A 27,254-nucleotide genomic window follows, 5' to 3' on the forward strand; every position below is an offset into this window, starting at 1 on the left:
TGACATTTCCTGCCATTCGTCTTCCCTGTATAATACTGTCTAATTTTGGAAACCATTGAATTCCCAACCCCCCATCAACGCCAAATTCCAGCTCCTCTCACCCAGAAACTGTCCCCACAACGCCGGAGGTTAGCAAATCTTTCTCTGCATCTGGCAGGCTTTCTCTTGTAAATCCAATCCCATTTCATCGAGGTACGTTTTTCGGATTTTGTAGATCTCGCTTTCGTTCTTTGTGATCTGCAATATTCATTTTTCATGTCATTCGATGTGTTAAAGTAATCGTCTTTTGCTAAATCCCAGTTTTCAGTTGCCTTCATTTTCAAGAATTCCAAAAATCCACTTGAAAAAGAGCTGAAGAAACATGAATTCGAGTTACGGGAAATCGAACAGCAAATCGGGCTCGATCAATGCCTTCGACTTCGATCTTGGCCTGGGTTCGGGCCGTTCGAAGTCTATGAATGATCAGAAAAATCAGACTTCCTCGTATTCATCAACACCTTACACGTATTCATCAGCTCAACAAAAGCCAAACACATCTTCGTCCTGGACTCATCAACCCAACAAGCCCGCGTGGACCCATCAACCCGCAACTTCGGTTCAGTCGGGCATGGCCGGATCTTTATCAGGCCCGACATCAATGGTGGGAGATATATTTGGGAAGAGCTGGAATTCCTCGGCGACTTCCGGTTCCGGTGTTTCGGGTGTTGGGATTGTGAATAGTAAGAACCCAAATCTGTTTGGTGATCTGCTGAGCTCGGCGATGGGAATGAACAAGAGTAGCAATGCACCATTGAAAAACGCTGCGCCAGCTGCGAGCAGGAGCACATTCTCAATGGGGGGAATGGCTGATTCGTTGCCTAAAACTGGTAATTCCTCCAGCGGAACTTGGGGATCTAATGTCAGTAACAGTGGTGGAAATGTGAATTTTGGTGGTAATTTTAATAAAAGTTCAAATCTTGGTGGTGGGAATGTGAATTTTGGTGGTAACTTTAATAAGAGTTCAAGTCTTGGTGGTGGGAATGTGAATTTTGGGGGAAGCAATACTAAAAACCCAAATCTTGGTGGTCCATCAATGAAAAGTATGGCCGGAAGTGGGATAGGAGGTGGTGGGATGGGTGCAAGTAAGGACCCTTTTGTATCTTTGGTTGATTTTGGGTCTAAGCCGCATGGTGGTATGAAGTCAGCAAGTAAAGAAAATGATAAGAGTGATTTTGGGAATGATCCATTTGGGGAATTTCAAAATGCTGCCCCAAAGGCTAGTGCTTCATCATTTTCATCAGGTGCTTTTCCCACGAGTAACAGTGACCCCATGGATGATTTTGGGTTTTTGAATGCTCAGACTCACAGTCAAAATCAGCCCTCAGTGCAATCATCCGCAACAAATGATTTTGATGCATTGTTTTCTTCATCTTCTGATGGTGGCGTGAGGGGGAGTGAAGGGTTCACCAGCCAGCAGTTCACAGGAACTGATGACTGGGGAATAAATTCAGAGTTTGGAGGAGGGGATGATAATGGGACAACCGAGCTTGAAGGCCTTCCTCCCCCACCTGCTGGTGTTACTGCTCCATCTGCAAAGAACAAGGGTATGGACAACTACAAGCAAGGCCAATTTGCTGATGCCATCAAATGGTTGTCTTGGGCTGTCACTCTTCTTGAGAGGGCTGGTGACAGTGATGGAAAAATGGAGGTCTTAATCTGCAGAGCCTCATGTTATAAGGAAGTTGGGGAGTACAAGAAGGCTGTCGCTGACTGTACAGAGGTAAAACTTCTTTCCATTTCCAAGTTTTATTTAATTGCTTAGGTTCTACTACGGAACCTGGTGATAGTATTTATCATGGTAATTCAGTTTAGATGGCCCAATTACTAAATTTTTGCTGATTTAACACTGCAAGTAGTTGCAAGGCTACTTACTTCCAAATGAAAGTATTAGGAATAATGAATATCAGTACATCTTTCTTGCCACTTCTAAATAATCAAACACCCCAATCTATGCTTAGCCAACATATTTGAATATATGAAATCTCTTATTTCTGATACAGTCTTGGGTAAGGATTGAGTGTGCTCTCACGGTTGATTTTTCGAGGGACCTAATATGAAACAGTAGGAAGATTTCCTACACTATCGCCAACTTTCCTGACCTTATTACTCCTTTTCCTATCCGTAAAATTCATCACCGGAGCTTGCTTGTGTGTTTGATGCTCCAGATCACACCTCCGGCTCTCCCCACCCCACACACAAAAAAATAAAATAAAATAAAATGACGTGGACCTCTCATTTCCATTTTTGTCTTCTGTCTGTAGTCTGCTCAAAATTACAAATGTGAAGGTTTATGGTTGTCTATTTGCAATGAGGGTTGATGCAGTGACATCTCGGATTATGGTCGCCGGCTAAAGTATACCTGATCTTTTCATAAATGTCTAATTGGAAGTAAGTTTTGCACTAAGTAATATCTTATTTGTTGACCATCTTAAAAGTGGTTCTGGAGTTTGTATTTCCTAGTTATGCAAAATTGTGGAAGGCCTGATGCAATTTCATTTTACCTTTATCTGTTGCTCTGTCATGCGGATACCTTCATATACAACAATGCAGGCATACAACTTCTTGGTGTTGAATTGCTTATCAGTAGAGAAAATGCCTGAAAGTTGCATTAATCTTGTGCAGGTGCTGGAACATGATTCCAAAAATGTCTCTGTCCTAGTACAACGCGCTCTCCTTTATGAGAGCATGGAGAAATACAAGCTCGGGGCTGAAGACCTCAGAACTGTGATGAAACTTGACCCTGGCAATCGGGTGGCAAGGAGCACCATTCATCGCTTGACTAAGATGGCTGGCTAGAGAAGTTTCTGATGATATTTTTCTCTAATCTCTTGACACATACGTGATCCAGAACAACACCACCTGAACTCAGCATCTCGGAAACTGTATGATTATTCTTTCTAAAGTTGTATGTTTGTAATCTTGTCCTTTACAAGCGAATATGTTATAATTCATACTGAGATTGGCGGGGAAGTTGCCCATTGTGTTTTCTTAGACCTTTGTTAAGACAATGATGATGAACTCAATTTGTTGTTCCTGCATGAACGATTTTTCCCTCGAAATTGTCGCATTTTCATCAACTTGATATCTTCATATATTACTTAATTTTTTTCCTCAAACTTTATGGTGTTCACAAACGACAATGGTGATCAAGAATTGATGTGGAAGGCAGAGGCAGAGGCAGAGATAGAGCAGAGGCAGAGGCGGCAAGAAGGATAAAAGCAGAATGAGGTAGGTATTGTATTTTGGACTGGCTCTTAACAAGAATGAGAAGAGTGGCGTTGTGGAGGAGCAGAGCAGAGCACTACCTTTTTGCATTTGCTTCCAAACACTTGCCTCATTTTGCTGCTTTTCCTTCCCTTAAAGCGGCTTTTCTTGTATTTTTTTTTGGGTCACGAGTGATGCCACCTTCACTTCCTCAAACTCACCTTTATCTCTCTTTTATGCCCCTTTTCTCAACTCAATTTCATCTATCCTCTTTTTACAAACTTAGGATTAAGGTTCAGCTTATAATTCTAATTCAAATCGAATTTGATAGAATTTAAACTATTTATATGGTAGATATAATACACTTATGATGTAATTAGTATATAATTTAAAAAATATTATCAATTAAATAATAAATATATTACACTTACTCCGTGATTAATAATATCATCAATCAAATTTAATTTGAATAAAAATTTTGTCATCAAATCCCATTATAGAAGAGAGCAATATGTCCACTCCAAGTTCAAATAAGTAATAAAAATCATAATTGCATTAATTTCGATGACAAAAGCAGATAGACAAATGCCATTACATTTTTTTATGATGAGAAAGATTTGGAGTTCAAATCGATTTGCATAATCTATCGTCTCATTATATTGTATTAAAGAAAAAAAAAAGGTGTAAAAATAAAAAACATGCCAAAACTCATTTTACTAATAAACCAACTCTATTTTTCTCGACTAATTATTATTACTTTTTAAAATGTGAAGCTTTTAATATAACGAAAATATCTATTCTTTTAACATTTATATATATAAATATATATTTGGTGACAGATATTATTTTTATCTTAATTCATAAGATATGTATTTCTGTTTCCACCAAGTTGCAGAGAGGTGGGACCCGAAGACAATCCAACGGTATGTATTAGCACTGATGCACGACCCCACCTCTGCGAAAGATCCAGCCATCCAAAATTAGGTGGTGCAGTCTGAACCGTTAATCAGATAATTCCAAAAGAATGACAAATGCGCCCTTTTTCTTCATTAGTTGTAACCGTCTACCTCTCCTCTCTATAAATTAACATAATACATTCCCCCTTCTCCATTCTCTCTCCTCTCTCTCTCTCACACACACTCTCTCTCTCTCTCAACCTATGCATACACATTTCTGTATCTCACCTCCTCTTCAAGAACTTGAGAAATAAAAAGGATGTGTGGAGGTTCAATAATCTCTGATGACCCAATCATCAAAAGAAGGGGTAAATTATCCACACAGGAGTTCTGGGCTGAACTCGATACCATTTCTCAGCTTTGGGGCTTTAATTCCCCAAATGGTGCTAACCACCACACCACCAACAAGCCCAACCCACCTACCAACGGTAAGTAATATTCTACTATGTATGTATATATGCATAACAGCTCTCGGTACTGTGTCTGTGTCTGTGTCTGTGTGTTTCTATGTGTGTACGTGTATACGTGTGTGTATTGGGGTGGGGGTGGGGGTGGGGGGGGGGGGGGGGGAAGCTTGAGGGTGGAATTTGGGGGGATGTGGATGTTCTATTGAAACAATCCTTCTTCATAACTTACGACTCTCGGTTCATGCTCTAACTGGTGTTACTTTCATTCTTGTTTTGGTTTTAGCCAGATTACATACATATGTATGTGGTATATACGTAAATATGTGTATGTTTATATAATTGCAAATTCTTGTTCATTTGATGTGTATGTATGTGTGTGTATTTATATATATATGTATGTATGCGACATACATAAATAATATGTGTTCGGTTATGTTATTGTAATCCATTTTATCGAATAGGATGTAAGTTTGGTATATATAGATGAATAGAGAATAAATTGCGTGTGGTACCAAAATGTTTAACATATGCAGCAACATGTGACAATTGTCTAATAAAACACCGCCCTGACAACAACTGTGCGACTGTTCCCATTGATTGAGTAGCTAAATCCAACGCCATATTTATTGCCCGTGTTAAAAATAGCTATATATATATATATATATAATTTGCTGCATGATTCAGAACCAATTGAGTCGGTATTCATTTATGGGTTGTGGAGCAACTAAACAAAATTATCTTCTTTTTTTTCTTTAATGAATTATTCTTATGTAATCTATGAATATATGTATGCGTATATGGTATATGTTAGAAGGTTGATGAAGCAAAGGGACAAGCAGGTTAAATGGGATTTTTTTACTTTTTCACATATAGTGAAGAATTCTTTTTATAGATGATGTAAATTATGTCACGTTACTCTTCGATGTTTTAAACTTGTTAACTTGTTGCACAGTGAATTGATCACAATCTTGATACTGTATTGAATTACGGTTAATTTATCCATATGTGTAACAATTTATTATTCTTTTTTTTTTTTTTTTTGGGGGGGGGGGGGGGGAGGGGGCATGTTTGTGTTTTAGATATTGTATGATTTTGTGGGAGTGAAAAAGCAACATAAAAGCTTTGGAAAATGTAGGGAAAAATGAAAAGGCTGAGAAGGGCATAGAAAAGCCTAGGAAAAACATGTACAGAGGCATAAGGCAAAGGCCATGGGGAAAATGGGCAGCCGAAATTCGTGACCCGAGAAAAGGTGTGAGGGTGTGGCTCGGGACCTTCAGCACAGCTGAGCAAGCCGCTAGAGCTTACGATGAAGCTGCCAAACGCATCCGCGGTGACAAGGCCAAGCTCAACTTTCGAGACGATCATCAGCCACCAACACCACCAGAGCAGCCACCACCCAAGAGGCTGTGCATCCCCAAGCCACCAGCTGAGCCATGCCCAGAAATGGATCACAGCCAGAGCCACGAGCCGTATTACCCTAGCCGATGTGAGATGATCAAGGATGAGCTATCAAGCTTGGAGAGTTTCCTAGGGCTGGAGCCTGCTACTGAACCGACTCCAGTTGGGATGGGTGAGCCTGTGGACTCGGTAGATCTTTGGATGATGGATGAATTTGCTGCAGCGCAGCAAAATGCCTTCTTCTGAAAAAGAATGGATGTATATGAGAGTGAACATGTTATGGTTTTTGCAATAAAGTTTGGAGTGTCTGTTTGAGCTTTAATGTTTGCTGCTACAGCACATATATATATTCATCTTATGTGTGAGGGTGACTTACCTGCACTTGCATGCAACTTTCTTGGGTTGTCTCTCATGTTTGTTTTGGTGCTCTTCTTACAAGGGGGCACTTTGCAATAAAACTTTCGTTTTGGTTTATTTCTATTAGTAGAGATGAAATCAAAAAAATTTATATTTACAAATATACAAGAAAATAACAAAATTATGAACCACTTCAATAGGATATAGCATCGCTGTGTGTTACTTGGATTGATAATGTTGAATAACCAAAACAGCATGCCTAGTCGTTTATCTATTTTTGTGAATAGGGTCTCGGCACAAAAGGCCAAGCCTGATTCAAATCACTGTTTTGCATCGATAACTCATCCCACCAAAATTAATGGGTTGAGTTATTGGATTGTTGGTGGCAGTTATACATATAAATAAATGGCTTGTAATTGATCTCAAATTTTTTTTATAATTCATCTAATTAACACTAATCATATCATCCATTTAGTCGAGTATCTGAAGTAAACGGGACATGAAGTGTTTGATGCGTCAACCTAGGTAGATAATAACAATTTGTGTTGCTACACAAATAATGCCAATTTCCGAAGGCCTCAAATTGTACTACCTTAGATGATTTTGTGTATAAAGAGAATCTATTAATGAATGAGGAATTCAATCAATATTTCATAATTTAATCGATTACGGTTGCTTGCAAATAAAAAATTATGTTTAAGAAATTGAAAGACGGTGCTGAAAAGAGAGTAAGTAGACAATCCTTCAGTTCATCATCAAATTAAGAATATTAATCATAGGAAGTATCAAACATAAAGAAATGTGCTTCTCTCAACTTGGACGGGACAAGGGTTGGAGAGTTTTTGCGCATCCTAGAAGTAATTGATGTACCATTCCCTTTATGGTAGGCTCCAATTATTCATGATGACCACAATTTTCGATTAATTAATCACCAATTTGTGGACAGTAAACGTAGGCACCAACACTTTTCAAAACAATACTAACTTCTCCAATGAACATTAATTATTTAATTCACAAACACATCATCTCCTGTAAAGAAACTCTTAAGAGAGAAACAAAAGAAAATAGAGATCCTTAAAAACTAATTATCTGCAAAAAGTGACATACGTTGTATATACACACACACCTAATACTGCTAAGGAAGAATGACGAAATGATGCAGGTTTCCATGACAAAGATACCCTTGTAAATTTCAAGTCACTTTTATTTCAGAAACATGCCATATAGACAGTGACCATATTAGCGAAAGTCTCATTTATGTGTACTGTAAAGTTTGGACCTTAAGGTTTGGTGGAAAAAAGGTTAGAGAGAGACTGAGAATAAACTAGGAGAACCTAGACCCCACTATACTTGCGCATTACAATCAGCATAATTATGATTCTGGAGCTCACTTAAGACTTTGAGGGGAATAGATTGAATTTAATACATGCACCACAAGCACAAATTTGACAAGAAAGAAAAGGTGTGACACAGGGTCCGGATCAGACACTAAAGATCTTGTGCATGGAGTTAGGGCTGCTCCCCCCCTTAAATTCCACATGTGACTTCCTTTGCCCCATTCCTATTTGGAGTATGTTCCAGCCACACCAGTAAAATATTTCAAAAGGTTTGGTAAGAAAGCTGAATCAATCAAACAGAATTCAACAACTCCTTTTGATTTGTCATTTCATCTGCCAAGTAAATCTAGACATGGAGTTTCAAGTTCCCAACTTTGTTCCTTAGTAAAAGCACGAAGGAAGGGAGGAGATGTTTTCCAAATAGTATTAGAGTTTTATTATTAAATTTAGAAAAGTTTAAACTATATCTCTATCAAACGCTCAGTTTTCAACTTATTCTAACATCTAAATTTATTTTCCAAAATCCTCCACTTTTGCTTCTTAACTATGTCTTCAATATCTTCTAAAATTCATCACTTTTTCCAAACACAAGATATCTCAGACAAGCTCCATAGATCTACTTATATATTATCAGCTAAAAGAAGGCTTCGTTGCAGGCCCATTGTCAAATCTCAACACTTAATAGAATAAAGCTAATAAAAGCAACTCACAACTAGATCTTAATTCTAAACAATCATGAGGAACAACTAAATCTTAATTTCTGAACAATCATGAGAAACACCTGCTAGTTCATAGGCAAAGTCTACTTAGTAATACAGTAACAACAGCCGAACAATTAAGACAGTGATAACATGGCATCTCAAAGTAAGGTGAGGAAAGAAGGAAATCTAGTGACAAGTTGAAACCTCTGAAAAATACCACGAAATATCACATTAAACAACACATGTATGTAAGGTAAGCAACTTGATTTATGTGTACAAAGTAAATTGAAAAATAAGTACTCTTAGTTGATTAACAAATCCTAGTTGGAACTAGGCTACAATAGGGGATTAATATTTAAATTATTAATGTGACAAATAAGGGGAAGATGCATGAACCCTGAAATGGTGCAGCAATTTGCAATCTAAGTGGGGCCTTATGCAGGAACCAAACGCCCTTATCCTTTGATCTACTTAATTAATTTCCTAATTTAGTGGGTGATCTAATCAAAATTATTCTCAAGTGCTGGAGGTAATCTTGGTGGAAAGTCATTCATATGCCAATCAATCAACCAAATCTAATCAAAATCTAGCAGCAGACATACGGACAATGATTTGCTCAAGACATCTTAAGAATTCCTTCTATACCCCTTAGTGCAGATATATTACTAGTTTGGTTCTTCAACTCTTAGATATATCTACATTCCTTAAGGTCTAAAACCAAAAGCCGCACCAATTAACCACTGTAATCTACTTGCCACCGCAAAGTCCTATGAATTTAACCGCACAGCAACATGTTACATCATGAAGAGCAAATAGGAATAGAAGTAAAAAATATTCTTACGTTGGCCATATTAATAATTAATCATATTCAAGGAATAGGATAATAACTTATTACCATTAGTACTGTGGACCCAGTTCATTATTACATAATTACTCAACATTACCCAAAAAAATAAAAAATAATTATAGAAAGAAGATTATCCAGATTGCAATTAGAATACAAGTAAATATATGAAAGTTTTCTTTGAGCTCTAGCTTATAAAGGACTACTAAGCATCGACACAATTGCCAAAAAAAAAAAAAAAAAAGAGCCTCAAGGCCGTTTATTTTCTAATTACAGCTAAAGAATTAAAGCCAAATCCATTAAGGCACAAGCCTCCACTCTATATATGTGTCTATGTATATATATGTGTGTGTGTGTGTGTGTGGGCAAGCATTTGCATAATTCTGCTTCTTAGCAGTTTGCTTCTATTACTTAGAATTAGAAAAGCAGACAATTTAAATATAAATTCCAAGGAGGATATGTGAGACACGTGGAAGAGACATTCGGTTAATCTAAACCATTACCAATTCGTCCAAAGTCAATTTACCGGATAAAATCCTTAGGAATCCATAAACACCACTATGATTTCTCAAATCCTAATTCATCTCAACAAACAATTGGTTGTGGTACAAAGTCCAATTTATAGCTGGATGGACCAAATAGCTTAATATTCTCCATCCTGCCATTTCAACTACCTATGCATGAACCACAAACAAATCAGAAGATTAAGATCCAAAGAAAAGTACAAGGGATGACAACAACATGATAACAAAGTCAATAACATAACTGACTCTACTTCATTGATACATCCATGACCAACATATCAAGGGTCCTCTCCTGTCACAAACATCCTTATGATCGGTTTGGACACAGAAACTGGGGTCATATATTTGGAATTGATGAAATGTCTTCATAAATTTATTCAAACGGTGTTAGCTCAAACTCTGAGGCTTCAATTCTCTCGCGAAAATGTGCTATGTTGAACCACAAAATTAGGCTCATCCACATGTCTCCTTTGCATACCACATATGAATGGGGGCATAGGCAGGAGATAGCATCTCAATTTAAGCCTTCTTAGAGCATAAATAAAATTAATCCGCACCCACTATGAAAAGACAGCAGAGCATGTAATGGAAATGCATCCCATCATAATGAAATTGACGAGGTTCTATATATACAACAATATAATTACATAATCTACCGATTCAATCATGTGATATATACATCATTATTTACATCAATGACCAAGCTAAAACACAGAAAGTAACCCCTTAACTTTGATGACTTATTATTCATGGAAATCAATCTTTACCATTCAGCAGACTGGAGTCAATCTCATTGGAACCTTTTCTCGATCACCAAACCCATCCGCAACAATCCTCACCACCTTTTTGAAAGCGAAATGCAAGCAATTTGACATTGCAATCCAACATAAAATTTCATAAACGAAATCAAAAGCCGGATCAGATATTGAATTGTCCGAAAATTCTTCCCAATTTGCTCCTCCATGCCCACCAAAATTCCACCCCTTACCCCCACCGCCACCCCCAAAATATCCATCACCATTGTTATAATCCCCTCCGTCACTAAAAACAAAAAACCCACTCTCTTCACCGTCGTTATCGAGTACGATTTTCCGCCGAACGCGGCGCGCTTTGCGGGTGCGTGGCTTCGTCAGAGTCCTCGTTGGCGGAGATGATGCGGCAGAGATGTGGAACGGGGACGACGTTTGTGGCGGCTGATCCGATGAAGTGTCGGTGAGAGAAAGAACGTCGTGCGGGCGATTGAGGATAAATTTTGAGAAGCCCAAAGACTGCGTTGAGCAAGCGATAGACGATATTGCGTCGGAAATGACAGAGATTTCCATTAAATCTTACGGAATTAGAGATTTAGGGTTAGGGATTGATGATGGGTGGAGAAATTAGGGAAGATTTTTCTAAAACACAACGAATTTGAGGTTTGAAATTGTGGAAGGAAACTTCTTGTTCTTATTTAAAGTTGCCGGTAAAATGGGCTTCAAGTTGGGTTAGTTTGCCAGCACCAGTGCCAGCCCAACTCACTCAAAATTTGGGCCTGCCTTCTTTAGTAAATTAAAAAGGATAACTTTAAATTGAATTATTATAATTTTAGGTAAAGTAGTCAAAACGTAAGTTCAATTTATAATATTTAAAAAATAAATCCTCCACACTCATATATAGTGATTAATGATATCGTTGTACTATTTTTTTTTTAAAATAAAATATATTATCAACTTATAAGATAATTAACTTATTCAACTTTTTAAAATTTATATTAATTGATGAATTGGTTTTCTTTTCTGTCTTTTTTTCTTTTTCTGATATAATATATTAATTTATATATTTATATATTCTAAAGTGTAAAAAATTATTTATTATATGTCGCAATAACGATGTATTAGCATATAAATTGTCGTTTCTAACACTGCCACACCAATTTTTATATATGATATTTATACTCCTAATTATATTATTTTAAAATTTAATTATAATTACCTTTTTTATATATATAAAAACAACTTCACGTTATTTTAATAATATATTTTTATTTTTTTAATATAATTTATTGGTTTATATATTTTAATTTTATTTGTAATATAATTCAAACGTAAAATATTATTTATTATATATAGTGTGCCATGACACCTGGTATTAATATATAAAAAATAATATCTTTCTCACTCATAAGCAATTGTTTTAAACTCTATTTTCTTTTTTGTTGTTGTTTTTGTTATTGTTGTGTCAATAATGCATATAAATTAGATTTGTTTTCTTTCTGTTTTTGGGGGAGGGGGTTAAACTAGCCGTTGTGGAAATCGTTTCTGCATGCATATAATAAATAAATTATAACAATCTCTCATGAGGTTTAGCATAATTACAAATACCCTTTATTATTTAAAAAATTGCCAATACCCCCTTAATTTTTAACGGCTTACTAACAATTAGTCCAATTAACTAGGGTTTCATCCATTTTTTTGGTAAATTGATAAAAATGCTCTTGTGGATTAAAAAATATAATTTTATTTATTTTTAATTTTTTATCGATTAAGTGAATAATTTTTTTTATAGTTTTAAAATTTTTTTCATCTACTCATTTTGATTTTTTATAAGTTTTTATTTAAAAAAAATAAAAAATACTATAAGGTATCCAATGATTACATATTTCATCAAACATCACGGGTATTCATAATTTTTTAAATATAAAGAGGTATTCGTAATTATATCGAATCTCAAGGGATGTTGTAATTTATCTTATAAATTATCTATATGTATTGCATATTTATAGAAATTACTCATAATAATTAAATTAATGATTGTTTGTGTAGTAATATTAATATTTTAAAAAAATATATATTATTTTTTTAAAAAGAAAGATGATTTTTATAAATAATATTGACATATTTGATAGGTTTATGTATAATCAATAAAAAAAATAAGAATTATCTTTTTTGTAACTAGACCGGGCCGGCGTATACAAACCCTAGCGTAAAGTCGCGGTTCCTACACCACATATAAGCTGCCATCGTTTTCGTCTCCGAGGTGGAGGAAGACAGAAGTGGAGCCGAGGCATGGTGTCGCTGAAGCTCCAAAAGCGGCTCTCCGCCAGCGTCCTCGCCTGCGGCAAAGGCAAAGTGTGGCTCGACCCTAATGAAGGCAGCGAAATCTCCATGGCCAACTCACGTAAGCTACTTTCTCACAAACTCCCAGTCTCTCCCACTTATGTGTATAATTATGTGTGTGTGAGATATACTTTGTTGCAATTGTGTAACTCTTTTGTTTACGTAATTCAGCGGTAGTGTCTTGCAAATTGACAAAGGATGAAAAGGAAGAGCCGCATTTGTGATATCTTGGTGGTCGTTTTTATTTGTAATTGGTTGTTTTGTGTTATACATGGCTGCCACAAATTGAATTTCCTCTTGATGATGTTTTTGAGTGTATTGGCACTCACTTTCTGAATATGGTGACTGATTAGTGATAATGAGAAGAAAATTCCAAATATGATGATACTTACTTTTGCTCGGCTATGAAGCTTAATTACAGATGTGTTGTAATATAGCTTTCTTGGCTGTTACTCAGTTTGTGCTTGCTAGTGCAGAATGCTGGTTTGGATGGCTTTTGGGTGTGATTGTTCAATATTTCAGTTCTAAGCATAATCTTCCTGCTTTTCATATTCTCTTCTAGTTTGCTTGCTATTATATTTCTTCAAAAGAATGTGTTAAAGAATTCACAGGTGTTGATTATGGTGTAAATTCAAGAGATAACCGTCACTGTCTGTTGTCCTCTCTAAGTGTTTGCTTCAAAAGCAACTTAACATCCATTAATTCTATAGAGGTGATTTTATGTGATACAGCTTTGTGAAATTGTCTGGATGCAGGTCAAAATATAAGGAAGCTGATCAAGGATGGTTTCATAATCAGGAAACCCACTAAAATTCACTCTCGATCTCGTGCTCGTAGAATGAAGGAGGCCAAGAGAAAGGGTCGTCACTCAGGATACGGTCTGCCTCATTAACTATACCCTCAAATTGAGAGCATCTTGTCTGGTTGTCTTAAAATTATAAACATGTTGTAGTGTTTTTGTGGCATTACTTGTATTTTTTCTTATTTTTTGGTAAAAGCACTTTATTTTTCAGAATTTTCCATTGTCTCCAATAGTCAAATGTTTATGCAGTAACTTTTGCTTCTTTTTATAGTCTTTTCAGCCTGGTGCTTGTCTAGCCCTATCATTCAAGCTGGATTACTGAGACCTTTGTCTGTAAAATCGATGTTTATGCTCTTATCATCTTAAATTGGAGACTTGTTATCACTGCAACGTGGCAATAGAATTCATTGGGGACTTAGCTTTACAAACTTGCTTAGAAATACCAGCTTCTCCATATTATTTTCTGGCTCAAATATATTTTATCTGGCTATTGGCACTTGCTGTTTTTCATTCTCTCTTTTTTTAAAATGAATATATTAACAATAATATCAACATTCAGGTAAGCGGAAGGGTACTAGGGAGGCTAGATTGCCTACTAAAGTTCTTTGGATGAGGAGAATGCGTGTCTTAAGGCGTTTGCTCCGTAAATACCGAGAATCAAAGAAAATTGACAAGCATATGTACCATGATATGTACATGAAGGTGAAAGGTAATGTCTTCAAGAACAAGAGAGTGCTTATGGAGAGCATCCACAAGTCCAAGGCTGAAAAGGCAAGAGAGAAGACACTTTCAGATCAGTTTGAAGCAAGACGTGCTAAGAACAAGGCGAGCAGAGAGAGAAGGATAGCTAGAAGGGAGGAACGGTTGGCTCAGGTACACACTCGAACTTGTTATTTGAACCTTTTGATTTTGAAGGCTGTGAAATGTGCCAGTATATTCAGTGATTTGAGTTCCATTTCTGGATCGCGAAACATGTATCTCTCTGGAAATGTTAGAATAGTAGGAAAACATAAAACAGTCTTGAATAATCAAGTTTGAATTAATGTGAACGGCAGGTCCTTAAAATGAGATTAAGTATGCCCCCACTTCATGACCTATTACCAGACACGTCTGCAGTGTAGAATTCCTTGTTTGGCATTTATGTATGCCCGTCTCAATTATTTTTGTGATGGGACAGGGACCTGCGGAGAAAGCACCAGCAGCTACACCTGCGTCTCAATCTGCTGGGTAAATAATGTTACTACTTTTCCGCTAATTGTAACACATGAAACAGAAATGTGACGGCAAATTTTGTTGGATCATTCAGGGTAACCAAGAAAGCCAAGAAGTGAAAGCTATCAGGACAAAGGTGAAGACAAACATGACAAAAGAATGATTTTGGTTTCCTATGGTGTACGCACTTTGTATTCCTGCGAGCTAAGCAGCAAAATTTTGCCAAATATTTAATACTTGCTCCATTTGTTAATTTGTGGTTTTAGACTTTGAGAGTGGATTCTTGAACTGTCGTCTATGAACTTTTTGCCTCAAGGGGTTGAAAGAAAGCCAATAATTCATTGTTCTGCTTTCAAGAAATCTATCTGGCAGAATATTTTAAACTGTGCCGATATCATCCCGGCGACTTCACTTTGCTGTCATCTCACTAATTGCATAATTAAAATTAAGAAAATATATTAATTTTATTAGATTTGAGCCTGCGATGCTCTGATGTGATATTAGACTTTACCATTTATTATGGTTTAATAACATTTGAACAAGATTAAAGTTGTAAAAATGTAATTATGTGAAGCAAACACATGGTTTGGACTTTGAATAATTAATTCTGTTTAAATAAGTTAAGCTTGTTAGATATTCAATTTGATATTAATAGCTAAATTTATAAGATTATAAGACAAATGTGTTTTGTTCAAACACAATAGTGCAGTCAGTTGTTTGTTCGACTTAATTGGATTTATTTTCAGTGTATAATTGAGAGATTGTATTGATAATTTTGTTCTTAAAATATAATTAAATATTATTTAAAAGGTAGGGATGGAGAAATTTCATTATCTAAATTAGAGAGAAATATCTAAAGGGATAATTATACGTTCTTTCCTTAGGTTTTGTGTAATTATACGTAAATATTATTTGATTTAAAAAATTATATATAGCACTTTTTATGTTCATTTTCGTCAAACAAATAAATTTTAAATTAGTCAAAATTTACTAATCTATTAAATTAATAAAAAAAAAGTAAAAAGAAATTAATATTCACGTATTGGTTTTATTAGAAAGGACAAAGAGTGGGAACTGCCGAGTACAAATCGAATAAGTAACATGTCGTTGAGGTACTTATAAATACCAAAATCGAATTCCATTCGTCATCTTTCCTTCTCCAAATGCTCCCTCTCTGCACAATCTCTATTGGATCTCACATACCTATGCAATCTTGATTGGTTTATTTTTTCCCCCTTTTTTGTTAAGCTTAATTTATATGTAAATGGCGTCAGCGGAGCAATTCATGGGCCGAGGGGCTAAGTACGTGCAAATGCAACCGGAGGCACGGCCCCGGGGCTCGCCGTCGACGAGGTCAACATACTTCTCGTTTCATCAGCAGAATTTTCCGGAAGCTGACCGTCCTCGGATTTTTGACGAGTTGCCGGTAGCTACTATCGTTCAAATTTCGCGGCCCGATGCCGCGGATATTAGCCCCATGATGCTCACTTACACGATTGAATTCCAATACAAAGAGGTGCGTGCTGTCGTTTTTTGATGTTTGCGATCTGTTGTTTTTTCTGATGTGTCCATTTCTGAGAATTTAATGAGTTTTTCTTGGTGGAACTTTAGCTCGTCAGGAATATTTGAGGGTGTTTACTTAAATGTTAAATTTCTGTCCAACAGGATGGTGCCTCACGGTTTTTCCTTATTTTGGACTTTCACGTTTTGTAGCAAAAATTCTGGGAAGTCATGCGAGGTTGTATTTAGAAGTTACCGAATTAAGGTTTTAAAAGGAAATTTTATTTTTGTGGTCAACTGCTTGGAATGAATTTTAAACTGACGAACAGATAAGACGGATGTGCTTTTTCACCTTCAATCTAACCATGTTTATGAAAAACGAACTGCAAATTTTTGGAGAGATCAAGGCTCTTCTTGGATGTTCCTAATTGGAGTTTCATCAACACTCTGTTTGGAGCATATTGTTGAAGAAAGTGAAAAAGGAAAAGTAAAATCAGTAAATACTATAGTTCCCTTATTTTCCTTTAGGAACAGATCAATTGCTACAACTTCTTGGATGCAGTCTATTCCTCTTAAAATAAGATTTACAGAATGATAAATTAATGTCTCTAGCAATTAACTTTCGACTGGCATTTCTTTGTGTCTTTCTTTAGACGAGGAGAAAGGTTTTCCTTAGAGCTTTCTTTGCTGAGCTGGCCGTCCGAATTAAGATACAAGTTTATGGTTGTCCCTTTATTACTTTTATTAAAGAATATGAAAGGTGCAGGAAGATAGGAGGTTTCCAGATACTGTAGGGAAACTGTTATAGACTTTTGAATATTAGAGCAAAGATGTTGTGATACTTTTGGAACTCTAGTCCGGCTGTCCTTTTCAGACACTGAATTAATAAAGTAAAGTTTCAAGTTTCATAGTCCCACTGCTTTGGTATTTGTCATTATTTAGATTAGGACCCTGTTCTCAATTGCAAAACTCAAAAGTTTCTAGCAAATTTGACAGAAATAATAATTGCTTTTAGATATGTTAAGTTTCTTTTCATTCATAAAGCGCTGATTGTCACACTATTTTTCCTTAGTTCAAGTGGCAGTTAATGAAAAAAGCTTCTCAAGTTTTCTATTTACACTTTGCTCTGAAGAAGCGAAAATTTATTGAGGAGATACATGAGAAGCAAGAGCAGGTAATTTTACCCTAAACAGCTTATACTTTTTCATATTTGCATAAAACCTACAGTTTTTGGGTATTTCACTTGCTATTCCTATGGAATGGTAGATGTCTGTTAAGTTTGACTGTGGATATCTCTTTTTGCTCCTCTGATTTTTTGTCGTATGCTTGGGACTAGGACGATTGCCTACTACGGACTACCATTTGGATATTTATTCTTTGTTTCATTATTTATTTTTTAATAATTTAGTCCTGACTCCAATTTTCAAAGGTTAGAGAATGGCTTCAAAATTTAGGAATAGGAGATCATGCTCCAGTTATGCCTGATGATGAAGAACCAGATGATGAGGCTGTTCCTTCACGTAATGACGAGATTGCTAAGAACAGGTGCTTCTTAATCAAGCATGACATGTTAGATCTTTGAAAAAGAGTGAAATACATTGATTCCTGTTGTAATAGTTATATATCTTACAGGTGGTTTTTTGTTCAGAGATGTTCCTTCTAGTGCTGCTCTTCCAATTATCCGTCCGGCGCTTTTAAGGCAGCATTCAATGTCAGACAGAGCAAGAGGAGCTATGCAAGGATACTTGAATCACTTCCTCAGCAATATAGATATTGTGAATTCTGAAGAGGTGAGTCCATGGTGGCTTTCCTCATATTATGGGGATATCAATATATTGATTTGACATTTTCTTCCGTATTGTGGTTTCTATTGTCATTAATGCAGCCAAAGCTTGACTTTCTGAATTTCTGCATTCCTTTTTTTTTTTTTAATAATTCCTCTCTGAAATTCATATCTTATATGAATCAAGCTTGTTGGTCCTGCATAAGTGGCATTTTCTTCGATCTCAATTGCCTTTTCTTTTAGGTGTACAGCTGGAAACTTCCTCCCTGACTTTAGACAAAAATTGTACATTGCAGGTGTGCAAGTTTTTGGAAGTTTCCAAGTTATCTTTCTCACCAGAGTATGGTCCTAAGCTGAAGGAAGATTACATTATGGTAAAGCATTTACCAAAAATTCTGGGCAATGATGATGATGAAAGATGTTGTTCATGCCAATGGGTCAGTTGTTGCAGGGATAATTGGCAAAAGGTAGGATTGACCTTTTTTTTGTGATACATAACTTAATATCATAAGTTTCATGTTGTATACTTGGTTTACAACCTTTTCTTTTACTTCTTTGTGGTTTAAGCTTGTATTGACTAATCTGGCCTCATTGCCTTCTCTCCTTGTTTTTTTTAATTCTCCGACCACTTGAATGCTCAGAAATGTAATATAATTTTAATCCATTATATATAAATCCTCAAGACAAGAGCTACTAACGGATAAATATGCTGTAGCTATCTAATGTATAAATATTCTTAATTTTCAGGTTTGGGCTGTACTGAAACCTGGATTCCTGGCCTTTCTTAAGCACCCATTTGATCTGAAGCCTTTAGACATTGTTGTTTTTGATGTTCTACCAGCCTCAGATGGTAATGGAGAGGGTCGAGTATTCTTGGCAAAAGAAGTGAATGATCACAATCCTCTGCGCCACTACTTCAGGGTAAGTCATGTATAAATCATTTAGTTCATGAAGCATTCGATATTTTGATGCTCCTTTCCACAGCAGACAGTGTTGAGTGGTAGTCTGATATCGTCTTTGACCTTGGAGTTCACTGCACTTGCTGCTTCAACAGAAGCTCAAGTATTTGGTGGCATTCCCTATTAGCCTATGCATTACCAAGTACTTATTCAGAAATTATCCCTTGTTTATTTCCATAATTGCAAAAGGTAGAACTTATTTGCCAGCATTCCTTGCGGGTGCACCATGCATGGACTGAAGTTTTGCTATGAGAGAACGATTTGTATCCTTGCAGCTGCCCTCGGGGAATTAGCTTGGCACTTTTTTTTTTTTATTTGGTTTTGTATCCAACCATGACTATCAGTTGCGCCAGAGCTTCAATGCCGTACAATCACCTTGAGATTTGTCTTGTCTGGTTTTCTTTGACAATCTACCTGAGATTAATGTTGAAAGGTTAGAATGTGAAGGAATATGTGGCATCTCTGAGTTACTTGGTGATCATTGGTAGTGGGTGTATTATGCTAAGAAAGAACCCTGTAGTATATGTCAAATTGTTTCATCTGATTCCTACGCCTATTGTTTGTGGAAACTAAATTTATGAAGATGTGGATTTGTATTTAAAAGTCTCTCTTCAAGAATCAAATTCTATGGTAGGTGACTTGTGGCACTCGGAGCATCAAGCTTAGAACCAAAAGCAATGCCAAAGTTAAAGATTGGGTTGCGGCAATCAATGATGCTGGTCTTCGGCCACCTGAAGGTTGGTGTCACTCACATCGCTTTGGCTCCTTTGCTCCTCCTCGGGGTTTGACCGCAGATGGAAGTCAAGCTCAGTGGTTTGTGGATGGTCGTGCTGCATTTAAAGCTATTGCTCTGGCTATTGAGGAAGCAAAATCTGAGGTCTGTACTCTAACCTTTGCTTTCTCAAAATTTTATCATAATGGTTTATTACTTGAGGTTCTGGTAGCAAATGATTGGACATATGGTGCAGATATTTATATGTGGCTGGTGGTTGTGTCCAGAACTATACTTGCAGCGTCCGTTCCATGCTCATCCATCCTCTCGGCTTGATTCTTTACTGGAATCTAAAGCCAAGCAAGGTGTTCAGGTAGTTAAGTGTCAACTATATATTGTTTACTCAAACATCATTTGGATGGCTAGGGGTAATTTGCTGTTAGTTATCATTGACCACTTTTATGGTTCAAATATCAGAATGTCTACATCTAATAACAACTGCAGAGCATACATATTTTGAATGCATCCATATACATTTGATTGTTGGCAGTTTGTTTTTTGGTAAATTCTAAAAGCAACTTTGCAGATTTCATCATCGGTTCATCATTGATATTATTGCCCAATACCGCAGAATATTATCAAAGTATGCAAACTTGATGCATTTGCTTAATTTGTTTAAAAGCAAAGATTCTTTATTTAGTCATAAGTACCAAACTCTTTTCAATTTTTATGTTTTTTCAAAATCATAATAGGAAAAAGTATGGCAATATTTTTAGGAGTTAGGTGAGAAAATGTGATGCTCCCAGCCCAAACAAAAAAATGGTAACTAAATAAAATAAGGAAAAAAAAAAGAAATTAAAATTGGGGAGAAAAGACAGCACGGAAGAGATTGAGTGGTATGGTGAACAGTGGGAGTACTAGATTATATACCTATAATGTGACTTGTTGACATGTTAACTTTTTTATGGGTGATTGCTAGACTAGGAGGTTAAGTTGCTGTGGCAAGTATCTCTTCAATAACAAACATTACTTGTAAGCTTGACGCATCTAATCCTAGGTGACTAATTGATAAGAATTTCAAAAGCTCTCCCTGAATTGATTCCTCCTGATTCTTACGTCTTATATTGGCATCACAAGTTTCATGATCTCATTCATCTAATAGTTTCTTTTATGACTCAATTGGATGTTTTGGGTTTAGAATTTTCTTATTTATCTAGGTATACATTCTCCTATACAAGGAGGTTGCTCTAGCTCTCAAAATTAACAGTGTCCATAGCAAGAGAAAGCTACTGAGCATTCATGAGAATATCAGAGTACTTCGATATCCTGATCATTTTTCTACGGGTGTCTATCTGTGGTACGTTTTCCATCATGGAGAGAAGTTTCTCAACCTATCTTATACTTCCCTTTTTGATACTGTTTTCACACTGATATATCAAATTATCTTATGCAGGTCCCACCATGAAAAAATTGTCATTGTGGATCACCAGATTTGTTTTATTGGAGGCCTTGATCTGTGCTTTGGCCGGTATGACTATGGTGAACACAAGGTGGGTGATCATCCCGCTCAAATATGGCCTGGCAAGGATTATTACAATCCAAGGTATGTTCGACAATTTTAGAATTTAATTATGTCACTGCTGCATCACAGTAATTTGTTGTATTAGGAAATCAATTATAAATAATCTCTCTATTGAGACAGAAAGCTCCACTGCTGATCCTTATGGGCCTCTTATCAGTTACGGTGTCTTTTCTCACTGTGTTTATTTTGGGCTTCTTTGTTTGAATCTTGTTCTGATGACAATATCACAAATATCCAGAAACTTATGAGTTTCTACTAATGTAAACTTGAAATATCACCCTTGCCACTTCAACATTGTACCATGCTCAGGAAGCTTGTCAGTAGCTGATTATAATTTTTCATACCAGCAGCAACAGTTTTTTTAACTCTTAATATTGAATGACAGCTGGAATTTGCTTCTTTGCCATTTGGATTTGGTCATATTTGAACTCGTAGTCCTCTTTGAACTAATGCAAAATGCTTGACATAAATACTGAATTCAGGGAATCAGAACCAAATTCCTGGGAGGATATGATGAAGGATGAACTAGATCGAAAAAAATATCCACGTATGCCATGGCACGATGTCCAATGTGCCCTCTGGGGGCCCCCATGCCGTGATTTAGCCCGGCATTTTGTACAGAGATGGAACTATGCAAAGGTTGAATCATTTCCCTTTAAATATCATAAATTGTGTTCTTGGCATATGATTTTCCTAATATACTGTTCTCTTATAATGGCAGAGAAATAAGGCCCCAAATGAACAAGCTATTCCATTGCTCTTGCCTCAGCACCACATGGTTATTCCCCATTACTTGGGAATGAACAAAGAGATAGAGTTTGGTCATATGAATAATGGTAGCCATACAGACATCAAAAGAAATGACTCCTTTTCTTCTCGAGCATCATCTCAAGATATACCTTTGCTTATGCCAAAAGAGGCTGGGGGGCTGGATGATGTAGAGGGAGAAACAAAATTAAATGGGTTTAATACATTGCATGATCTTGATGATCATCCAAGCAGGAGGTACAGGACTCCTTTCTATTTCCACAAGTCCAGAATTGAGCCATTAGTCCCAGAAATGCCTCTGAGGGATTTTTCAGATGATCTCGGTACCTCGGATCAAAGTGAATTCTCCTCCAATGTGATGCAGCTCGGAACGCAAGTTTCTGAAAAAGACTGGTGGGAAACACAAGAACGTGGCAATCAAGTTCTTAGCGCTGATGAAACTGGACAAGTGGGTCCTCATGTTTCATGCAGCTGTCAGGTGAGATTCAGTCCCTTATGCTCCTTAAGCTCTTTGTTGCGACAATCTGCTATGCTCTTTCAAGTCACAGATATGTAACCAGTCCCTGCTGTATGTTTGACATATCTAATTTAATTTATGTTCTACCTTTTTCAATTTAAGGCATCATTAGTCATGTTTATTTGCACATAAAGACACTAGCTCTGCTAGTAATTTGCTCATAAATATTATCTGTGATGAAGAATGTGAATGTTTTCATGTTTATTAACCCTATTGTTCTTATACGTAAAGGAACTTATGGCATGAATACTTCATACAGAGACCATTTTTTTATTATTTTGTATTATTCTGTATTTGGCTAATGCTATTCTGTAATATTTGCAACATCATTCTATTTTCTGCGTCATAGTAAGATGTTCTTTTGTCCCTGATTAGGTGTAGATGTATTAAACCATTGCCCTTTAGTAAATTAGGGAGAAAAATGACAAGTGATTCATTGCATTGCTAAAGGACCAGAGTGAATAATTTAGATGAAGCCATTTCCCCTGTTTTCTGATTTGTGGGTGCCCAAGCTTATGAATCTGCTTCTTTATATCTATATTATATCAAAATATGAGCATGACTTGGGGATTGTTATGCTATTGACTCTGAGTAAAATCGACTCAGTTATTGGGTCCTTGTCTGGCTCTTAAATACTGCAATGCTCGAGTAAGGTGCTCTGAACATTGATTTATTCGTTTGCAAAATTGACTGTCCTTTGTTCTAATATCATGGATGAGCTTTGGTTCTCAGGTTATAAGGAGTGTCAGTCAGTGGTCAGCTGGTACAAGCCAGATTGAAGAAAGTATTCACAATGCTTACTGTTCACTTATTGAAAGAGCTGAACATTATGTCTACATTGAGGTCCGTAATTGCCTCTAAGTCCTAATTCCAGACATATTAGTTTCTTGCACTTAATCCCAGCATTTTAAACATCTTAACAACATAATTGTGGTCGATGTGTCTGGCAAAGGGAATGTAGATAACTTGGTGAATTGCTCTTTTCATATTTTGTTTGTGGAATATTATTGTCAAGTATGATTTATGATTCTTATGCTTTCCATCCTCAATCAAATAAAACTGTTTCAATATGTGATTCTCATCCAGTGATCCATTTGTTTCTGTGTACTTTACTCTTTTCTATTTTCTCGACCCCAGATCTAGACTTGTAGGAATGACATATTGTGTTTCTTCTAGATTTGATTGTGTCAACCTGCCCACTTTGTTCTAGTGGGATGACTTAGTCTTATTTTACTTGGATCAAGAACAGATGGGAATAGACAGATGGTGAAAGGAAATGACTTAATAAGATACCTCATTCAGTATCTCACGGAAAAGTTGTTCCTTTGGTCGCAAGAATGTCAGTAGGACAAAACTGATCTACTTGCTTTGGTCAATCAGAAAGAGTGTCAGTCGTCTTAGGTTGTATCGAGAAAGGAGATTAATAAAAGATACATGGTGAGATGTCTTATCCGAATGACTAAATGAAATAAGCTTGTTACTTTAGAAATTTCAAGTCACATCATAGAATGAAATTTTAGTATGGGGTTAGCTAAAACTTCTATTGGTGCCTTATAAAGCGTCAAAGGTATTCTCCTGACATGCTATTTTCTTATATTGGTTCCAGAATCAATTTTTCATCTCTGGTCTATCAGGTGATGAACTGATTCACAATCGTGTTTTAGAAGCATTATATAGGCGTATCATGCGAGCTCACAATGAGAAGAAGTGTTTCAGGGTTATTATTGTAATACCTCTTCTACCAGGTTTCCAGGTACACCTTTCTCTGTTGGTCAGATCTATTTTCTGTTTTTTTTTTTATTGTGTTTCTTAATCTGTCAAATATTCAACAGGGTGGTGTTGATGATTCTGGTGCTGCATCTGTCAGAGCCATTATGCATTGGCAATATCGGACAATATGCAGAGGACATAATTCGATACTGCATAATCTATATGACCTTGTTGGGCCTAGAGTGCATGATTATATATCCTTCTATGGTCTGAGAGCATATGGCAGACTTTTTGATGGCGGCCCTGTTGCCACCAGTCAGGTGAATATAATTTCATCTCTCTCTTTCTCCTGACCATGGGAATCCAGTTCCTAAATTGTAACTCTTCTTCGGCAACTTCTTTCCACACTGAGTTCTAGAATCATAGAAACTTGTACGGTTGTCAAAATATGGAGGTGGTAATATCAATCTTAGCTCTTTCTTACAGAAGACTGCAAATCTTGCATGCTTAATTCTCCTATGACCTTTTTGCGCCTGGGTTTCTTTTCCTTTCCCACGTCTATTGGAACCTTGCTTGGGGATGGATGTATCTATAACCTGGATACTGATGTTAACATGATTTTCTCAGGTGTATGTTCATAGCAAGATCATGATTATTGACGACCGTATGACATTGATGGGCTCTGCTAATATTAATGACAGAAGTTTGCTTGGTTCTAGAGATTCTGAGGTATGACTGAATTCTTTCTGAAACTGATTTCCTTTAGACATGAATGCAATATTGTTAAAGAGCTGCTAAAAATTGGAAGTTACCACAATTGCTGAGCGAATTGAAATGGAACTTCTCCAATTAATTAGACGAGCTCCCAGTGTTAGCCTTGAGAAACCCGTGTTAGAATTTGCAGAGAGGGGTCCAAAGTCAGAAAAAGTAATTGCGGCTTCTCTTCCCCTTATGGCCACAATACCATGCCTCATGCATTTGTTTTGCTAACCCAGCTGCTGAAACTCAAGACCATACAAGACTTAGTTGAAGACCCCCACCCCCACCCCCACTCCCTCTCAACGTTGTCCTGAATTATAACTAATTGATGGTGTTAGTCTAATTTCAATGCATGCCTGACATTATGTAGTTGGGCCTATGCTCATTCCCCTTTGGTCGTTCATCTCGAGTTCTTTTGTTTCTCATCTGTGCATAAAGATATGACGGAAAGAGGAAAAAAAAGCCATTGTTGAATTTTTGCTGATTATTAGTTTCATTCTTCCAGATTGGTGTGCTTATCGAGGATAAAGAATTTGTTAATTCGTTGATGGGAGGCAGTTATTGGAGAGCTGGAAAATTTGCTTCGAGTCTCCGCATATCTCTATGGTCAGAGCACCTTGGTCTTCATGCTGGAGAGGTTGAATTCATCAATAGACAAAGCTACAAATACTGACCATGCATTGAATTCTTGTTCAATGGTTAATACTGATCGTAAGAAAATAAACTGGCTGTGAGTTCTTTCTTCATGCTTTGACACACTATCTCCTACCATTTGTAGGTTAATCAAATTCGAGATCCGGTGATTGATTCAACCTATAAGGACATATGGATGGCAACTGCAAAGGTGAGAAACTGAGGATTATAATATGATGTAGCGGTCATATCAAACACTATTGGTACTGTTTGGAATCTAACGCATCAAACATTCTGAATTTCCCATCGGGAATCCAAATCTAACAAATGGTTCAAATGTGACAGACAAATACAATGATCTACCAAGACGTGTTTTCCTGTATTCCAAATGATCTCATACATACAAGGTATGGTGGCTAAGCTACTATCTTTACTTGCTTTGGTATTCAAGTTGAGTTTGTTTTACTTGATGTGATTGCATACAGGGTTGCGCTCCGACAAGGGATGAGCTTCTGGAGAGAAAAAGTTGGGCAGACGACCATTGATTTAGGAATAGCCCCAAAGAAGTTAGAAACATACGTAAATGGAGATGTTAAGGGCACAGATCCTATGGAAAGATTAGAATGTGTGAAGGGACATCTGGTGTCGTATCCTTTGGAATTTATGTGCAAAGAAGACTTAAGACCTGTATTCAATGAAAGCGAATACTATGCATCACCCCAAGTTTTTCATTAAGCATAAGGAGCAGTCCATGTACTCTAATAATTGGAGAGTTTCCATTCATGCCACAGGATTTATTTATGTACTTTAAGCAGCACCCAAGATGAAGTACTTGGAGGAAAGAAGTTGAAAAGGTGTGAAATTATGTACTTTGTCTTCCTGTAAGAGACATTATTCTTCTTCATGATTTCTTACCTTTTTTCTTCTTTTCTCTTCTATTTTTTTTTTTCTTTTGGAAAGAACAGTATTTCTCATTGTTTAGAACTATAACCCAAAAGAAAAAAAAAACAATCGTTTTGGACATGTAGAAACTCTGTACTCCATTTTTGAATGAATTTTTTGTCCGGAATATAGATGTTGAAATATTTTGAGTATGATGATAAATATCAGTTACATGCTATATTTGGGTCAAGAGGTGCAGCCAAGAAGTAAATATGATGATCAAATCAAGTAATTATCAATAATCCAATTATTCGTACAAGTTGAAATAAATATCAGTACTACACTGGGCTTTTGGTCTTCATTCAAACTCCTACGGGCTACGGTACATAACTAAAGAGAGAAGGGTAAATTATACAGACACTTTATGAAATTATGTTTAAATATACAAATTCTTCCTATTCTTTTGTAAAATCATAATTATTTGTTTGAAGTTATAATTGGAATTACAACTACACCTCTTATTTAAATGTAAGACTTATATAATATTTTTTTTGAAAAAATATTACACTAACATCA

The 27,254-nt window shown here is 36.4% G+C and overlaps 5 protein-coding genes across 11 annotated transcripts; 4 read left to right on the forward strand and 1 right to left on the reverse strand.

The window, feature by feature from the left end:
- Nucleotides 1-34: 34 nt before the first annotated feature.
- LOC105171555 (uncharacterized) lies at nt 35-3,098 on the forward strand. 2 transcript variants are annotated; one of them, XR_016067992.1, is made up of 4 exons: nt 35-192; nt 301-1,759; nt 2,301-2,427; nt 2,662-2,802. XR_016067992.1 is itself a non-coding variant. In XM_011092707.3 (3 exons), exons 2-3 carry the CDS (start codon nt 362-364, stop codon nt 2,833-2,835), a joined length of 1,572 nt encoding a protein of 523 aa, XP_011091009.1. In that variant the 5' UTR covers nt 35-192; nt 301-361; the 3' UTR covers nt 2,836-3,098. The 2 variants fall into 2 exon arrangements, 1 of the variants encoding a protein (XP_011091009.1); XM_011092707.3 differs by lacking the exon at nt 2,301-2,427 and having other exon boundaries at nt 2,662-3,098.
- Nucleotides 3,099-4,338: 1,240 nt separating this feature from the next.
- On the forward strand, nt 4,339-6,478 carry EBP (ethylene-responsive element binding protein). Its single transcript, XM_088886146.1, has 2 exons — nt 4,339-4,627; nt 5,742-6,478. Exons 1-2 carry the CDS (start codon nt 4,459-4,461, stop codon nt 6,248-6,250), a joined length of 678 nt encoding a protein of 225 aa, XP_088742272.1. The 5' UTR covers nt 4,339-4,458; the 3' UTR covers nt 6,251-6,478.
- Nucleotides 6,479-10,350: 3,872 nt separating this feature from the next.
- On the reverse strand, nt 10,351-11,204 carry LOC105171557 (glycine-rich protein). The gene has a single exon (XM_011092709.3). The coding sequence runs from the start codon at nt 11,087-11,089 to the stop codon at nt 10,538-10,540; it is 552 nt and encodes a 183-aa protein (XP_011091011.1). The 5' UTR covers nt 11,090-11,204; the 3' UTR covers nt 10,351-10,537.
- Nucleotides 11,205-12,728: 1,524 nt separating this feature from the next.
- Nucleotides 12,729-15,233, forward strand: LOC105171558 (large ribosomal subunit protein eL19y). The gene is made up of 5 exons (XM_011092710.3): nt 12,729-12,920; nt 13,615-13,737; nt 14,221-14,534; nt 14,839-14,888; nt 14,968-15,233. Exons 1-5 carry the CDS (start codon nt 12,809-12,811, stop codon nt 14,990-14,992), a joined length of 624 nt encoding a protein of 207 aa, XP_011091012.1. The 5' UTR covers nt 12,729-12,808; the 3' UTR covers nt 14,993-15,233.
- Nucleotides 15,234-15,975: 742 nt separating this feature from the next.
- LOC105171559 (phospholipase D zeta 1) lies at nt 15,976-26,865 on the forward strand. Of its 6 annotated transcripts, none has more exons than XM_011092711.3 (20): nt 16,132-16,389; nt 17,446-17,547; nt 17,803-17,918; nt 18,022-18,163; nt 18,453-18,623; nt 18,904-19,077; nt 19,750-19,992; nt 20,084-20,200; nt 21,045-21,184; nt 21,281-21,430; nt 21,892-22,048; nt 22,131-22,655; nt 23,427-23,537; nt 24,301-24,447; nt 24,527-24,724; nt 25,032-25,133; nt 25,669-25,800; nt 25,942-26,007; nt 26,142-26,203; nt 26,282-26,865. In XM_011092711.3, exons 1-20 carry the CDS (start codon nt 16,138-16,140, stop codon nt 26,529-26,531), a joined length of 3,357 nt encoding a protein of 1,118 aa, XP_011091013.1. In that variant the 5' UTR covers nt 16,132-16,137; the 3' UTR covers nt 26,532-26,865. The 6 variants fall into 6 exon arrangements, with proteins under 6 accessions (XP_011091014.1, XP_011091013.1, XP_011091015.1 ...); XM_011092713.3 differs by having other exon boundaries at nt 16,249-16,389; nt 17,808-17,918; XM_088885937.1 differs by having other exon boundaries at nt 16,275-16,389; nt 16,539-17,547.
- The last annotated feature ends 389 nt before the right edge of the window (nt 26,866-27,254 follow it).

Source organism: Sesamum indicum, linkage group LG10 (genome assembly GCF_026168435.1).
Source record: "Sesamum indicum cultivar Baizhima isolate 11 linkage group LG10, ASM2616843v1, whole genome shotgun sequence".
NCBI classification, from domain to species: domain Eukaryota; kingdom Viridiplantae; phylum Streptophyta; class Magnoliopsida; order Lamiales; family Pedaliaceae; genus Sesamum; species Sesamum indicum.